This window comes from Oryctolagus cuniculus, chromosome 1 (genome assembly GCF_051225735.1).
Source record: "Oryctolagus cuniculus isolate XC-2025 breed Fujian yellow rabbit chromosome 1, ASM5122573v1, whole genome shotgun sequence".
Classification (NCBI taxonomy): domain Eukaryota; kingdom Metazoa; phylum Chordata; class Mammalia; order Lagomorpha; family Leporidae; genus Oryctolagus; species Oryctolagus cuniculus.
Window position 1 is genome coordinate 34,533,850 of NC_142867.1, and position 17,139 is coordinate 34,550,988.

The following is a 17,139-nucleotide window of genomic DNA, read 5'->3' on the forward strand; positions in this document are numbered from 1 at the left end:
AGAGAGAGAGAGAGAGAAAATAAATGTGGTTCACTTTCTAAAATGGCTGCAATGGCCAGAGCTGGGCCAGGCTGAAGTCAGGAGCCAGGAGCTTCATCTTGGTTTCCCATGTGTGTACAGGGGTCCAAGTACTTGGGCCATCTGCTGCTGCTTTCCCAGGTGTGTTGCCAGGGAGCTGGGTCAGAAATGGAGCAGCTGGGACTCAAACTGGCAACCATATGGAATGCTGCTTAACTGCTACACCACAGTGCCTGTCTCAGAAATACACTAAATTTAACATGGCCAAATTGGCCTCTTGGTTTTCTGCCCCACATGTGGATGTGGGTATACCCATGTAGGTAAGCCTCTGCCCTGCTGCTTGTCCAGTGATATGGGAGTCATCTTTGTTTCTTTATTTTTCTTGCTGTTTATGCTGCTTCTAAAATTTCTCAAATCTACCCATTTCTCTCCATCTCTGTTGCCATCACTGTAGTTAATCTATCCTTATCTCTTGCCTACCCAACTAACCTCTATGAATTTCTGTGCCCCTGCTCCATTTCTTTCTCTACATAGCATTGAGTATAACATAACATAGCATCATGTTGTTTTCCTACTTAAGATCACTCCATTGGTTCCCCATTACCCTTAGAACAAAATTTGAAATTCTACAAGACCTTGAATGATCTTGCCTGTCTTTCCAGTGTCATTGTATGGCTTTCACAAAGTTAAGCACATGCATGGTGTTCTATCTGCCCTAACTACATCTTATGTAGTTATTCTGTTACTTTCTGGAACCCAACTTCAATGGCATTTTCTTTAGAGAAATCTTTCATCATTTATGCTAAAGAAAATATGTCTCACCTATATTATCCATCACTTTACCATATTTTTAAAGAAATTGGTATATTTTTGTTCATTTTTTGTGTGTGTAACTTCTGCCATACTAAATTAAAAGCTCTAGGAGAGTAGACCTCATATTCACTATTGTATTTCCAAGACTTAACATAGTATTTCATACATAATAGTAGCTTCATAAATACTTTGAATGAAAGACTATGAAGACGCTGCCTTTCTCCCTTGTTTATTTGTTAGAAGTTTTATTCTTCAAAAATATTTAAAAAATACAGTACACATTTACAAGCACTTGTATTGAACAATGACCATTTGCCACATTAACTTTCTTTCTCTACCCATATATACATGTATGTGTCTATACATATGCATGTAAATGTTTGTATATAATTGACTGTATATTTATGAAAATTAATAGAAATGAGTTATATAAAAGATGTTGCGGGCATGACATTCATCTCTAAATAATCCACTGTTTATTTCCTATATACAAGGTCATCCTTTTATATCACATGTTATTATTAAGAAATTTAACTTTGAAATAAAAATATATTTTTATGTATAATGTTCAGATTTTCCCTGTTAACCTCCATATCTTTTCTAGCATGTTTTTTTCTTTCACTTCAGGAATCAATGAAGCATTTCATAGTGTATTTGGTTGTGGTATCCTCCTGTATTCTTGTAATTTAGAATAGTGCTCTTGCCATTCTTCCTTACATTAAATTTATGGTTTTTACTTGTTCAAGCAAGTTGTCTTGTAGCATATTTACTATATGAATGTGTCTGATTGTTCATGTTAGACTGTTTTGTTAAGAATGATATATAGGTGATGATGTACTCAGGATTGCATCATGTCAGGAAGTCACAAAATAGCAGTTTGTCTCCTTATTAATGATGATCAAACTTGATCATATGGTTAAGACAGCATTTACTAGATCGTCCTGTTCTAAAGGTATCTTGATCCCTTTGTAAATAAGTTAGCTACTTCAATGCTTTGCAGTATCTTGTTTACCAATAAATTTTTACCAACTGAATTTTAGCAACTATTAATGGTTCCTAGCTGAATCAATTATGACATTATTGGTAATTTTATAATTTTTCAATAAAGAGCTTTCCCTGTCTCTAACATGTATTTCTTTAAAAATTTATTTAGTTATTTTCATTTATCTAAAAGGTAGAGAGATCACAGCAGCTGGGGTTGGACCAGGAGAAGCCAGGAGCCAGGAACCCAGTCCGGGTTTACCATAAGGTTGGCAGGGATTCAAGTACTTGAAACATCGCCTGCTGCTTCCCAGAGTGTGCACTGGCAAGAAGTTGAAATTGGAGGCAGAGCTGGGACTTGAACCCAGGCATTCTGATAAGGGAAGCAAGCATCTCAAGTGGATTTTTAACCAGTGCGCCAAATGCCTACCCTCTTGTACTTCTTTTTTGTTTCTTTAAATATTATATATTAATAGATTTTTGCTTAATGTATGGTCTGATACCTTATTATTTTTGAGTTACTGTCCTAAATTTGGCCAGTGAGAGATACCTTAGAATGGTTTCCCTGTTTCTGTCAGTCTTTGAGTACTAGCCTTCTTAGCAGCACAAGACTGCTGCGTCTTACACTATTTCTTTAGGTAAAGAATTACATTGGGAAAACAAAAACTGGGTGCCAAGTATGCTCATCCTTACTGCCATACCTTTGGTTTCAATGGCCATTTCAAAGTAGACAGAACTAAGATGATCTTTCATATAGGTAGGCAGACAGATAAAAATATTTATTTATGTTGATAAGCTTCTATCTCCATTTCACCTCTAACCTCCTATTTTATATTTCTTCTTTCTCTCATAGTGAGAATTTCGATTCCCATCAACTTAATATGTTTATTTTAATACTATCCAAAATACACATAAAATGCTACAAACAACAGACACACTAAGTTCAAGATCACCTGCAATTTTCTTCTTGTTCTTAGAATGTTTACTAAGCTATGTTCAAAGATACGTAAGTGTCTTTTCTGTATGATAGTGATAGCAATGTGATTGTAGATAGGTTCATTTTTTGTTTTCAATTTTAGCATTTCCTTTTCTTTTTTTTAACTTCTTGAATATGTAAGATATTTATATGGCTCTGAAATACATATAAAAGTATACTCAGAAATCACATTTCTATTCCTATTCCTTCTATTGTATTTCTCTTCACTGCCCTTACAAATGGAACCATTTTCATTTTTTCTGATGTATTTTTTCTATACTCGATCTTAGCCAAAAGGCTGAGAAGCGATTGATGTTTTTTTTCTTTTTTCATTTGGAAAATACTTTCTTTTCCCTTCTCTGAGAGACATGGTAACCTATACACACACACAACACACACACTGCACCTTTTTTTTTTTTTTAATGAGAGTATCCTAGAATTCATATCAGCTCATTCTTTTTTTTTTTAATGTCAGCTTTTCGCTCATTCTTATTATAGGTCTATAGTTAGAATACACCTTTGTTTTAGATGCATCAGTTTATTCAACCTGTTTCCAATGGATGTGTATTTAGCTTCTTTCAAATTTTACTATTTCAGATTATGCTAATATAAACAACTTCCTGTACATGGAATTTGAATGTTGGAGTTGTATCTAATAGGGTAAATTCCTAATTGTGGGATTGTTGGGGAAGAGAGTAAAATGTGCCTGCTATTTTATTGCTGTATTGTCCTCCTTAAAGGTCACACCATTTTGCTTGACCACTGTGATTGTTGTGAGATGCCTATTTATGAGAACTCCTTTATTTACATTGAATATTGCTGGCGCTGCAGCTCACTAGGCTAATCCTCCGCCTTGCAGCGCTGGCACACCGGGTTCTAGTCCCGGTCAGGGCTCCGGATTCTGTCCCGGTTGCCCCTCTTCCAGGCCAGCTCTCTGCTGTAGCCAGGGAGTGCAGTGGAGGATGGCCCAAGTCCTTGGGCCCTGCACCCCATGGGAGACCAGGAGAAGTACCTGGCTCCTGGCTTCGGCTCAGCGCCATGCGCCGGCCGCAGCGCACCAGCCGTGGTGGCCATTGGAGGGTGAACCAACGGCAAAGGAAGACCTTTCTCTCTGTCTCTCTCTCTCACTGTCCACTCTGCCTGTCAAAAAAAAAAAATTGAATATTGCAAACTTCATATAAGAATTATTTTTTTAATATGTGCTATATTGTATCATTAGGGTCTCTGTGGAAAATAGCTGTACACTGAAATTATGATAATTCAAGGGAGGCTTATTAACTGGGACTACATAAAGCTGTGGATTGGACAATAGAATTTTCAAGGATGGTTCTGGAATCAGCATCAATGGAGCAATTTCCAGCTTTAGGCTCTAAGGCACCAGGGAAGGAGAGGTTACTGGAACACAGAGGGAAAGAGATTCCTGTAGAGCCAACAGCCTTTGGAGATGCAGTGACCTTTGATCCAAAGACATAACCAACCTGAGAAGACTCCACAGGGTAAAAAGGGAAATGTATAATCCTTCCTTTGACCTTCTGCTGGGGTTCTATCAAAGCATACAAGAGTGCCTTGGTGAAGTTCATAGGGTCAGTTTTCCAAGGGCAGAGAGCAGAATATATCTGAAGGGGCAAAGAGAAGATAGCCAACACACATATGCACAAATAGGTTCATGGACCCTTTGAAATAACTATATAAACCAGAGGTTTGGAACCTAGTCTTACTTAATCACTTTTTCTAGGGGAGCTAATGAGCACCAGTAGTATGTATGGTTTATTTGTCTTATGTAAATGCTACTTTTTACTCTGAGATTTCTCTTCAAAAAATCCATCAGATTTTACTGTTAATTTTAATAATATTTCTCAACAGTGTTCCTTATGTTACTTTGAAAATATAAGTCCACATGGATAGTCTTTATTCTCAGTTTCCTCTCTAAATACCTTAATAGCTGTCTTCACCATAAAAGACTAAGATCCAAACTAATTTTCGGCACTTCACATTCCATCCTGTTGCTAATATCTGCAGGGAATTGTCAAAGAACAAAATTTTAACTAATTGAGTTTTAGCCATCTAATTGGCCTTTATTCATCGACCAAGCAGCTTCTGGTCTAGAAAATAGAAATGCCACTTTCTGTGGCAGAATAGTCCACCTATAAGGCATCTTTAATGGAAAAAAGGAAACAGCAAAGTACAAAAAGTGCATTGATTACCATGGGGTTATTTTCTTTGTGTGAGTTCAAATTGTATTCTGACTCTAGTTGCCTGGGCTCCCTTTGACTCATTTCTGTGAATCTCATGATTTTCTTTTAAAATCTGACCTCTTTGGGCATTTGGCTATCATCTCTCTCCTGATTTCATGGAAGGTCAGATCTTAAAGTAAACAACCTAGGTTTTGGTTTGGGAATGTGGAATTTTGGCATGAGTGATTCCATTTTGGGCCTATTCTCCTTTTATAATGTTATGAGACAGTCACATTACAAACATTGTATTTGAAGTTGGCATTGTTTGAGGAATAAAAACAAGTTTACGGCCCAATTAATTTCTGATTTGGGGTGAATTACAAGTCTCAGTGAATTGGAGCCATTGTATAGTTATAGTCACTTTGTTTTTTATTTACTCAGTTATGTTCTGTGGGGAGCAACTGGGAGCAACTCGGACTAGACTAAGTTACTGGAATTAAGACTTATTCTATGCATCTGCTCTCCCACAATATGGCGCTGGGAGAGGAGGAAACAGCTTCTACACAGCTGCCTCCAGTTCAACCAATAAACTGTAGGACCTGCTCCTGATTGGAGGAGAGCAGCGTACTCAGCATGTGGGTAGCAGAGTTGGGATTGGTGGAAGAGGACTATAAAGGAGGAGAGAGACAACATGCACCAGGAACATCTATCTGAAGGAACACCTGTGCAGCCCCCGAGAGAGCCGGCCGGCGGTGTGCCGCTCCCCCGCGGAAGTGGGGAAAGTGGCAGGGGGAACTGCCCTTCCACAGAGGTGGGAGGGACGGTAGCCAACCCGGGAAGGACCAGCAGCAAACCCGGGGAGGGCCGAGCAGACAAAAGAACAGCGCAGGGTCCTGTGTCGTTCCTCCGCGAAGACGGGGAGCGACATAATGGTGCCGTGACTCGGATATGAAGCCTAAGCAGGGTCTAGTGTCGTTCCTCCATGAAGAGGGGGAGCAACAATGTTCAAAAAATAATTTTTATTTATTTGAGACATAGAGCCAGAGAGAGGGATATCCAACTATATAAGCCATCACTGCTGCCTCCCAGCATGCACATTATCAGGAAGCTGCAAACCGCATCGGAGCCTAGACTTGAACCAGGTGCTCTGATGTGGGATATGGGTATCCCAACCAGCAGCTTAGCTACTAAGTCAAACACTTGCCCTGATCTTTGTAACTAATTATTGTTAGCCAGGTGGATTGTGTTGTATGCTTAAGAGGATTTAAACTTTGTCTGATGGCTAATTGATTTGCTGTCTAGTTTCATGTTTCATCTGTATTCATATCTTCTTCAGTTAACTACATTTTAATTTTAGTTTTAAAATGTGATATTCATTTCACAAGTTTTTAGGATTTATTCTCATAGATCACATTTTTGAAACTAAGCTTTATAGTTGAAGCAAAGTAGTGTTTACACAGCCTAGTTAACATTACAGATAATTTTTATTCTATATTATTTGGTTATTTCTCTTAGGAGTTTGAATTATCGGAGTTTCAGTTATGAATCATTTTAAAGGGCAGTTTCATTAAATTGTTGACAAATAAATCATGGTTTGTAAAATGCATCAGTAATCTCTATACCTGACTCCTACTGATGGAAGACAGACTTTTATTGAAATTATCTTAGATTTTAGACTTTTAAATATGTAATGGACAGTTATTTTCTTCTTTCAGTGAATATGAACATTAGTATTTCTCTTCATTAGCTGAACATTCAGTGGCCTCTGATCATCATTTTGAACTTTTTATTTATTAAAAAATATTTATTTATTTATTTATTTTGAAAGGGAGAGAGAGATCTTCCATCTGCTGGTTCACTCCCCAAATGGCCACAATGGCTGAGGCTGGGCCAGGTTGAAGCCAGGAGCCAGGAGCTTCATCTGGGTCTCCCATGTGGGTGCAGGGGCCCAAGGACTTGGGTTACCCTCTACTGCTTTTCCAGGTGCATTAGTAAGGAGCTGGATAGGAAGTGGAGCAGCTGAGACTCAAAGTGGCACCCGTGTGGGATGCCGGAGTTGCAGGCCGGTGCTTAACCCATTAGGCCTGCACCCATTCGAACTTTGTAACCATTCTGTTATACTGAAAATGTAGGAAGTATAGATCTGGGTTCAGTATTCATCCACCAATTCAGTTAGATAAGCCTTCCATTTATTAACTTCTTTATCAGATATTGACATTTGTAAGAAGAACAAAGCACAATCATTGCCATCAGAAAAATGTGTGGTATTAAATAAAAGAAACAGGTATAATAAAATATTGGGTGGTAGGTATTTTTTTAAACACCTGAGATATTAGTAGCAAAGAATATGACTTCTTTAAAAAAAAAAAGATTAATTTTATTTATTTGAAAGGCAGAGCCACAAAGAGGGAGAGGGCGAGACAGACATCTTCCATCTGCTGTGTCACTCCCCCAATGTCTCCAATGGCCAGAGGTGAAGGCAAAAGCCAAGAGCCTCATCTGGGTCTCCCACATGGGTGTAGGGGACCAAAGATTTAGGCCACTGCTTTCCCAGACACATTAGCAAGGGAGCTAGATAGACACATCAGCAAGCAGAACTGCCAGGAGTCAAACTGGTGGCCATATGGGATGCCGCTATGCCACAATGCCAGCCTCTAGTGGTAAGCATTATAATCAGTGTATGCTTAAAGTTGGTGAGTCTCATGAATATAAATAAAGAAAGAAAGAACATCAGTTGGTGTAGTGCCAAGGAAGATTTGCCTGGTGTGAACTTTTGATTCCACAAGTCAGAGGACTCACTCTTAAAAGAACGCTCCCGCTTCAGATGCCAGTTTCAAGTCCAGGTGTCCTGTACTTCTGGCTGACCATATGTAAATTGGGGATTCCCACAATCCCTTCACTGGTTTGGATAATTTGCTAGAGCGGCTCACAGAAGTTAGGGAGACACTGTACCAGTATTTACCAGTTTATTATGAAGGAGACATAATAAATAGTCAAATAGGAACATAGGGCCAGGTTCCCAATGTTGGAACTTCTGTCCTAATGGAGGTGGGATGTGACTCTCTGGGCACATGGATACATTCCAACAACTTGGACACTCATCAAATCTCAAATCTCATTTTTGTTCAAGAATTTTTATGGAGCTTAATCTTCTGTCATCCTACTCCTTCAGCGGCTTCCTGGGGGCTAGTGAATGCGGTTTGTTAAGTGCCAACTTTCTAGTCACTTGGTCTTTTTAATGAGCATCTCCATTCTGGGGCTATCTAGGTGCTCAATCCTAAGCCATATCATTGGAATGAATTCAGTTGTGTTTAAAGGGGTAAATTATGAATAAGATCCCCTTTAGGCCAAGAAATATCAAGGGTTTTAGGAGTTCAGTGCCAACAACCTGGGACAGGGCTCAAATATACTTCTTATTCCATAGTTATCATGAAAAATATCCGGGGCATAGATGTTGACGTGAGTATTCACTGGTTAAAATTTGCTTGAGGGGCCGACACTGTGGCATAATGGGTAAAGCTGCTGCTTGCAGCACTGGCATCCATATGGGCACTGATTCAAGTCCTGGCTGCTCCACTTTCCATCCCGCTCCCTACTAATGGCCTGGGAAAGCAGTGGAAGATGGCCCAAGTACTTGGGCCCCTGCAACCATATGGGAGACCCAGAAGAAGCTCCTTGTTTTGGATCGGCTCAGCTCCAGCATTTGTGACCATTTTGGAGTGGACTGGCAGATGGAAGATCTTCTCTGTTCCCCCCCACCCCTTTCTCTGCAACTCTGCCTTTCAAATAAATAAATAAATCTTTAAAAAAGTTTACTTGAAGAGCAGATAAATATAATTAGTTCATGTAAGAACATCGGAGAAAATCAGGTTGGAAACAGAATGAGAGGGGAACAGTGTGCCAAGGATCTTTGAAATTAGTCTAAGTCTGAGTATACTCTAATGAATCGTTTGGGTTATGGGAGCAGGGTATGGGAGTTAGTAGGGAAAGACATCGTGGTGCAGTAGGTTGGGTGCCTGCTTGGGATGCCTGCATCCCACATCAGAGTGCTGGTACTTCCATTTCTGACCCAGCTTCCTGCTAGTGCACCCAGGAAGGCAGCAGATGATGACTCAAGTGCTGGGCCTCTGCTACCCACAGGAAAGACCCACATGGATCTCCTGGCTCCTGGCTCCTGGTGCTGGCCTGGCCCAGCCCTGGGATGGAAAATCTCTCTCACTCTCTCTGCCTCCCTCCCTCACTTCCTCCCTGTTCCCTCTGCCTTTCAAGTAGTGAAAAAAAATGAATAAATCAACATTTTTTTAAAAATGGGAATCGTTGTAACATATGGTCAAGTTCTTGGAAATTTGTGATTTTGAACAGGTTACTGCACTGAGGCTCCTTTTTCTTGTCAGTTGAATGGTAATGATACCTACCTTACTGAAATATCATATGTAAAGTGTGATGTATTAAATATTGATATATTTTAGCAAATTTAGTGAGAACAATGGATAGTAACCTAGTCCTAAGACTCAGGCTGTTGTTGAGAAATGGTTGTAATAGGTCAATAGAAAAGGAGGGACAGATAACTAGGAGTATTTAAATGAATACTATTAATATTTTAAACTTATATTGCTTAAAAAATCTTTATACTGTTCTTTATGTTGTTTCATATTCATGCATTCATTTATTATCAAGTTAATAGCTGACAACTGAATTTAATTTTATAGTTTATAGAACATTTTGACATATCTTGTTGAATTCTCAGAACTATTCTATGTGATATTATTTCCATTTTTTAAGCCTCTTAAAGGTTAAATAATTCATTGATGATCATACAACATGTTAATGAAAGAACAGCTTTAAAACTTGAATCGCCATACATCTACTCTAGTGATTTCATCATTATATGATAGTATATGACAAGAACTGATGAGAATAGCAAGGAGCAAATATGCAAAACTATATTAATATTCTTACTATCTTTTTTTAAAGAAATCTTCCTTAATACAAAGAAGTGAGCAAAAAGTAACCAAGATATGGAAAGGAACAGACTGATTTAGAGTTTGTTAGTTATCTATTTTATTTATAAGCCCAGTGATACTTGAATATAATCTCATTTGGTAGATCAAAAAACTTGGTGGCTATAGTTTACTATTTAAAAATATCTGTAGCAGAAATGAAAATAAGCTCTTGCTTTTCTGAATAAATTGTATTAGGCATTTAGACATTTTGGGTGATTGTAAAATATTTTACAATAGAGTTATTTCTTAAATGTTTTTGAATAGTATTAATAATGAAACTTTTTCAAATTTACCATCAGGCTGATGGTGACAGAGTCTACATGGAACTATGCTTCGAGGTGTGCTGGGAAAAACCTTTCGACTTGCTGGCTATACAATTCAGTATGGCTGTATAATTTATTGTACTTTTGAATATGTTGGTGGTGTTTTTATGGTAAGTTTTTGTATACAAGATACTGATTTTAAATATACTTTTTTTTAAAGTGAAGGAAATGTATTTGCTCCTCATTACAGTTCTAGTTATTTTAATGAATAAAGTGAATGTTAAAACATAAGAATCTATTCAGAGAGAATTGGCACTGATACAAAATATAAAAACACTTAAAATATTTTCTATATTATGTTTCTATCAGGGGCACAAAATGTCTTCTTAATAGTCTCTTTATTGGAGGACATTTACTGTTTTCCAGCATATGTTTGAGGTTGTATATAGTTATTAACTCAGTGTTTTACATGTCTGTGAGATACCTGTTAGAAACCCATTATACAAAGGTGGAAAAGGCTTGAAAGCTAATTAACTTGTTCCAGGTTCCCACAGATAGTGAATAACTGACTTGGAATTTCACACAGGTTTATCTTATTTTCAACAGGCCTGTTTGAAACTGCCATATTTAACTCTCATTTAAACACTTGATTCTTCTACTAATGTCAATATTAAAGTAGTAAAGTTAACCTCCCACCCCCTTCCTCCACCATGCCCACCAATGCTTGTTCTTAATTGTGTGATGAGCCTACCATGTATGGCTATTCAAACATTTGTTCATGTAAATGAATGAATAAGTTGATGGACTATCTGGTAAATGGGTTTTTTGTTGTTGTTATTGTTATTGCTGTTACTTTTTTAGGCTTATTCTAACAGATTGACAGTTATACAACCTCACACTGAGCTGGAGTAGTACAAATGAATATATTTAACTGAGGCTGCCCTTCTTGATTTTTGAAAGTTACATTATTACTTCCAGAGATAGCAAACACAGACATTCATTGTATGAGTATTCTTTCTTATTTGCCAGAGTTTTGGGAAAAAAGCTTTATTTACAATAAGTAGAGAAAATGGACACTGTTGTACTTAGATTTTAAAGTGTCAGTGATCATTCTAGTTTTGAGATATATATGCATATATATGGAAATTAATTAATTATTGAGACATACAGATATGGGAATCTTTAAAGTATGTCTCATTGTGGCAGCATTTCGCAGTATGAAATATAAGTTGCAGTCTTATCAAATGAGTAAATTGTTCTCTTGTAAGAGGAAGAAGGGCAACAGCTCATTGAGAATAGTATAATGCCACTTAATAAATTACCATCATATGCGCCAGATGATATTTGATGATAGCAAGAAAGTGCATCATTCATCAACAACTCTATGTTATCAACTTTATGCTGAGCATTGTTCTTGGGCTTGTATATACAGCTGGAAAGGTCCTTGCACTCATGGACCTTATATTCTACAGGTGACCAAAACTTGGAAACATAGATAATGGTATTTTATTCATGAAACATAATGTCATATCAGTAAAACATTTATAATATCTTTGTCCATGTTTCTAGACTTGGTGACTACTCTGGAGTTGAACTTAATTGCCAACTTACTGTGAATCATCCTCCAGGCCTGAATAGGACATTTGCTTTATTTTCTTTCTTTTAAGGCTACTCAGATGTTTTCTCTTATATTTTAAAGAGGTTTTTAAAATCAAGTTACAAAATTACCTCTCTTTTCAGTGTTTTGGACCATCAATGGAACCTACAATTCAAAATTCAGATATTGTCTTTGCAGAAAATCTTAGTCGACATTTTTATGGTATCCACAGGTAAATTTCTGTCATGGATGTAATTAAATTTATAGTGAAAATACACAAATAAATTGTGTCTCTTTAAAAACTCTTTTATTATAACCAAATGCATAATCAGCTAAATAAAATTTGGAGCCAAATATTTTCTCTCAGTTTGGGAAATTTTAGTAATTTCTCTAAACATACACAGTCCCTTAAATCATTTTATCTCTTGTATTATTCAGAACACTTCACAGTCCCTTTTGTAATATGCATGTAATTCTACTTTACTTTTTTATTTTTTATCCTAGGATGTTTGGAGTCAAGAATGAGGGACTGCATTACATATCCAAATCAGTGTTTTGTTTTGAAAAAAAATTTAATTGTTATTTTATTAATAACTGTCTTATTTATTCCCACTATAAAACCTGTGATGACCACTTCATGATTTTTAGATTACAACATTGTATATATTTTAGACAGGATTTTAATCTGTTATGATTCTCCTTATTAATTACATTAATTAACTACTTGGCAAATATTGCCAATAAGCCTTTTAAAACCCTGTTCCAAATGGTGGTTCCAATCCTTGTGATACTGTTTAATTAACTCTATGAGCATAATTTCTTACAAATAGATGTCAAGTATTAGTAATTTAATGTACTCTCTGATTTCCAAACATTTTGAATCTTGTTTTAAAAAAAAATCCTGAAAAAAAAAATCACCAGCTTTTATCTCAGTAAGCTGCAATTTTTCCTCCCTCAAGGATAAGTACATTTATATCAAGATAAGTAGGTTCAGCTATTCCTTTTTCATTGTTCAAAGCCTATTTTACATTATTGAAAAATTGTTGAGATCAGTGTTATAGCTTAATGGGTTAAGCTGCAGCATGCAATACTGTCATCCCATATGACTACCGGTTCAAACCCAGTTGCTCCACTTATGGTCCAGCTCGCTGCTAATGCACCTGGGAAAGAAACAAAAGATGGCCCAGGTGATTTCTTCCCTGGCCTTATGGATGATTTTTTTTTACATCATAAGTGAGCCAGACAGGATGGAGAATTGTAAATCAAGTCCTTTGTTGAATTTATCTCCATCTTGTTGATTGACAGTTTGGTCCCCAAGATTGTACTTAAAAACCGGAATACTGTGTGGCCATTTGGGTTTTCCTCTCTTGGAAGCCCCCTTCCATGCCACTCCAGCTGGAGGTCTTTGACTGTAATACATCTATGAAAATCTCAGACAAACAAAAAAACAACCTGTATCGTCTAGCTTAATACCTAGGTAATTCTTTTTCAGATCTTTTACCTGTAATCATTTCAAGACACCTAAGTGTAGATATGGGGTTAAGATAAAACTTACACAATAGGCTGTGTTCTGACTTCCTTTTCTTTTTAACTTATATCAAAATAACCTAGTACAGCCTTATGTTGACTAACTCAGCCTCACTGGGGCCTGAAGACAAGATGCTGTGTTCTGTGCCAATGACATGATTTTATTCCTGGAATCAGTCCTTGAGCATCATTAAAAAGGAGCCCAATTTTTTGCTGAGTAGTTTTTGAATCAACATTTCACTATTGTCTTTTTTATTCTTTATACTCTTTTCATTCATGTGAATAATATGAATAATTACATTCAGTAAATTAATTAAGATGCTTTGAAGGGGATCAGCACTGTGGCGTGGCAGGTAAAGCTTCTGCCTGCAACACTGGCATCCCATATGGTCACCTGTTTGTGACCCAGCTGCTCCACTTTTGATCCAGCTCCCTGGTAATGGCCTGCGAAAAGCAGTGGAAGATGGCTCAAGTATTTGAGTTCCTGCCACCCACATGGGAGACCCAGATATAACTTCTGGCTCCTGGCTTTGGCCTGGCTCAGCTCTGGCCCTTGTGGTCATTTGAGGAGTGAATCAGTGGATGGAAGACTTTCTCTCTCTCTCTCTCTCTCTCTCTCTCTTTTTCTCTCTCTGTCTCTCCTTCTCTCTTTGTAACTCTGAATTTCACAGTAACTAAATCTGAAAAAAAAAAAAAAGTAAAAGAGGTAACCCCTAAAAATATTTTTTTAAAAAAGATGCTTTGAATTCTTTTAATACTCTATTCATCCAGGGGTTCCAGTAGGTTGCAGGACAACTAAACTCTGACATTTATATGAAACATACAAAAGTAACTCTTGGAACCAAAGTAGCCAGTTAGTAACTTCTACTTTAAAAAATATTATTTTGCTCTTTGTCTTATTTGCAGTGCAGAACTCTAAGATTTTGGGGCAATCTCTGACCCCCGTTTCTAGAGGTAGACAAGCCTCCCATTTAGGCAAGAATAAAAGCCTGCATGTGTGGTATTTAAAACATCTGAATCTTTTCAGTCAAGTGCACAGAACTTAAGACAATCATGGTCTCTTATTACAACAAATAGTTAATAAGCACCCAATTTTAAGATGTGTACATTACAGATAATAAGAGAAATGAGCCACTGATACTGATTTTTAAAAGCTTACCATCTCTCACACATCCAAATGGCCTTTGGCAGAATAAAGGTTCCATACTCTTGGTCTAGACATGTATTTTGATCTAAGTTCTATGAATGTATCTTGTTAGACAACCAGAGGTATATATATAGTTTATATTAACATTGCTGGTGCAAATACCTGGGTCCCTGCCACCCATGGGGGAGACCCAGATGAACCTCCTGGCTCCTGGCTTTGGCCTGCCCCAGCCCTGGCCATTGTGGCTATCAGTGGAGTGAACCAGTAAGTACAAGATCTCTCTCTCTCTCTCTGTCTCTGTCTCTGTCTCTGTCTCTACCTCTCTCTCTCTCTGTAACTCTTACTTCCAAATGAATAAGTAAATCTTTTTAAAAAATTATTACTCTGATTACTGTTTTTTGTATTTCCTGTAAAAATTCTGATGAAGGTATACTTTTTATTACCTTCTATAAGAATCCTTCTTAGGAATTCCCCTTTGATTTAGACGTTAGGAAAAATTTTCTTACCTCCCAAACTAAATACAATTTTTCTTTATTTTATGATTTTCACAAATTAAGTTCTCTCTCAAAAAGTTTAGAATCCATTTTAACACAGATCCCAATAGTTAAGTTACAGTTTAATCAGGTATTCCTTTTTATTTTTATTGGCTTTTGATATTATTTTGACATATACATCTTTTATTATAAATAGCATGAAATTGTTTCTGGAATTACATGCAGTTAATAGATAAATATGTTAAATACTTTCAAATATGTGATTTATGCAGTTTTAAGCATTTTATTTGCTTCTTTCAATTTTCTCTTCAAATGTAAGTCCTTTTGACTATACTATGAATTATAGGGGTTATATAACTTGTACTATTGTTCCATTCTTTAGGCTTTAGGAAATAATAGATATTGTTTCTACCTCTTTATTGTACATTAGAGTTGATCAGTGCTATGTGAAATTTGTTTTTAAAAATCTTCTTGTTAAAGATTTATTTATTTATTAGAAAGGCAGAGTTAAAGAGAGCCAGAAAGGAAGAGAGATCTTCCTTTTATGGATTCAGTCCCCCAGTGGTTGCAACAGCTAGGTCTGTGCCACGTGGCAGGGGCCCACGTACTTGGGTCTTAATCTGCTGCCTTCCCAGATGCATCAGCAGGAAACTGGACCTGAAGTGGAGGAGGTGGGACTTGAACCAGCCCTCCAATACTGGATGATGGCATTGCAAGAAGTGGCTTAACCCACTGTGCCACAGTGTCGGCCCCACGCAGAAAAAATTTATTTAGTTCATTTGTGGTATTATATGTAATTGTTTTTCCATAATTTTGGTGCTAAAACTTTGCACAGAGAAATAATATATAGTTAATATAATACAAATAAATAATTTTGTGGAATTTTCAGAAAGCATAAAACCTTCTAAGAGTTATCAGAAATTTTAGATAGCTCTCTTTATTACTCTAATTGTTGGACTTTGACCCACAAAAGTCCATCAGAAAAGTTTTCAAAGCTAGAAATTGTATAGGAGGGTCAGTACATGAGAAGATAAAGGATGTGGCTTTTTTGTCTTACAAAAGAATTAAAGCAGTGTCATGCATGTGTTTATGCTTAATTAATAACACTTGACATTTCTTTGACTTTTTCCCCCTCAGAGGTGACATTGTGATTGTAAAAAGCCCAAGTGACCCAAGCTCAAATATTTGTAAAAGAGTGATTGGTTTGGAAGGAGACAAAATCCTCACCACTAGTCCATCAGATTTCTTTAAAAGCCATAGTTACGTAAGTAACATTTCAAGATGTTATTCATTGGTTTCATAGTTAATTAACATTAACTGAAAATACTGACAAAAGAAAATAACTTTTATTCATATTTTAAATCTAAGAAAAAATGTTGCAGCAATAGAATTTAAGTGTGATTATATGAAGAACAATTTGACTATTATATGAACATTTCCTTTTAAAACCTATATAGACCATCTCAGTAATAACTGTTACAGGCAAGAGTCATTAGTTGTTGCTACAATACTGAATACAAATTTGAGGAGAAATAGATATTTTCATAGTCTCAGAGAATTTCTCCTAGGATGTTTATTATAAAGGGAAAAATAGTAACATCCTAGCAGAGAACTTGTCAAAGACGACATTAATCAAGAAATCAGTGTTACGTTCACCGTTAACAAGTCATGTATCCATATAACTAGCTCCTGAATCGAAGCACCAAAGGAGTCATGTCACTTTTGTGGTATTCTTGTGAAAAATATGTACACCCTCAGTGTAATCATGAGAACGCATTGACAAGACCTGATCAAGGGTTGACCTACGCTATACCTGACCAGTGCCCTTCGGAGATAGCACGGTCACGAACAGGGAAAGACTGAGGAACTGGTCAGATCGGAGAAGGTAAAAAGACTTGATAGCTAAAAGCAGTCCGGGATCCTGGCAGAGAGCTTCTCTACTGATGGATTAATAGAAATTCTGGCAAAATCAAGATTTGCTGTTTGATTTTTAAAAACTATTAAAATTTTTAGAATAGAAATTGTATAGGTCAATTTGTACAGATAGAAAAAGTGTGGAATGAGCAGTAGAATGGAAGAGTGAAGAACAGATGTCATGTGTTTGCACCTTTCGTCTATCACATGGTTGCTGTGACAGAGCAAATGG

General features: G+C 36.8%; 1 protein-coding gene across 31 annotated transcripts in view; it reads left to right on the forward strand.

Annotated features, from left to right (window-relative positions):
- IMMP1L (inner mitochondrial membrane peptidase subunit 1) overlaps positions 1 to 17,139 on the forward strand; it is an 84,118-nt gene that overhangs the window by 43,399 nt on the left and 23,580 nt on the right. For all 31 annotated transcript variants that reach the window (XR_016218010.1, XR_011387824.2, XR_016218009.1 and 28 more), the window contains 3 exons: positions 10,265 to 10,398; positions 11,969 to 12,057; positions 16,131 to 16,257. Coding sequence is in view for 15 of the 31 variants with exons in the window: in XM_089309968.1 (XP_089166094.1) it covers positions 10,294 to 10,398; positions 11,969 to 12,057; positions 16,131 to 16,257 (321 nt within the window). In the remaining 16 variants the exon portion in view is untranslated. The remainder of the gene's footprint in view (positions 1 to 10,264; positions 10,399 to 11,968; positions 12,058 to 16,130; positions 16,258 to 17,139) is intronic.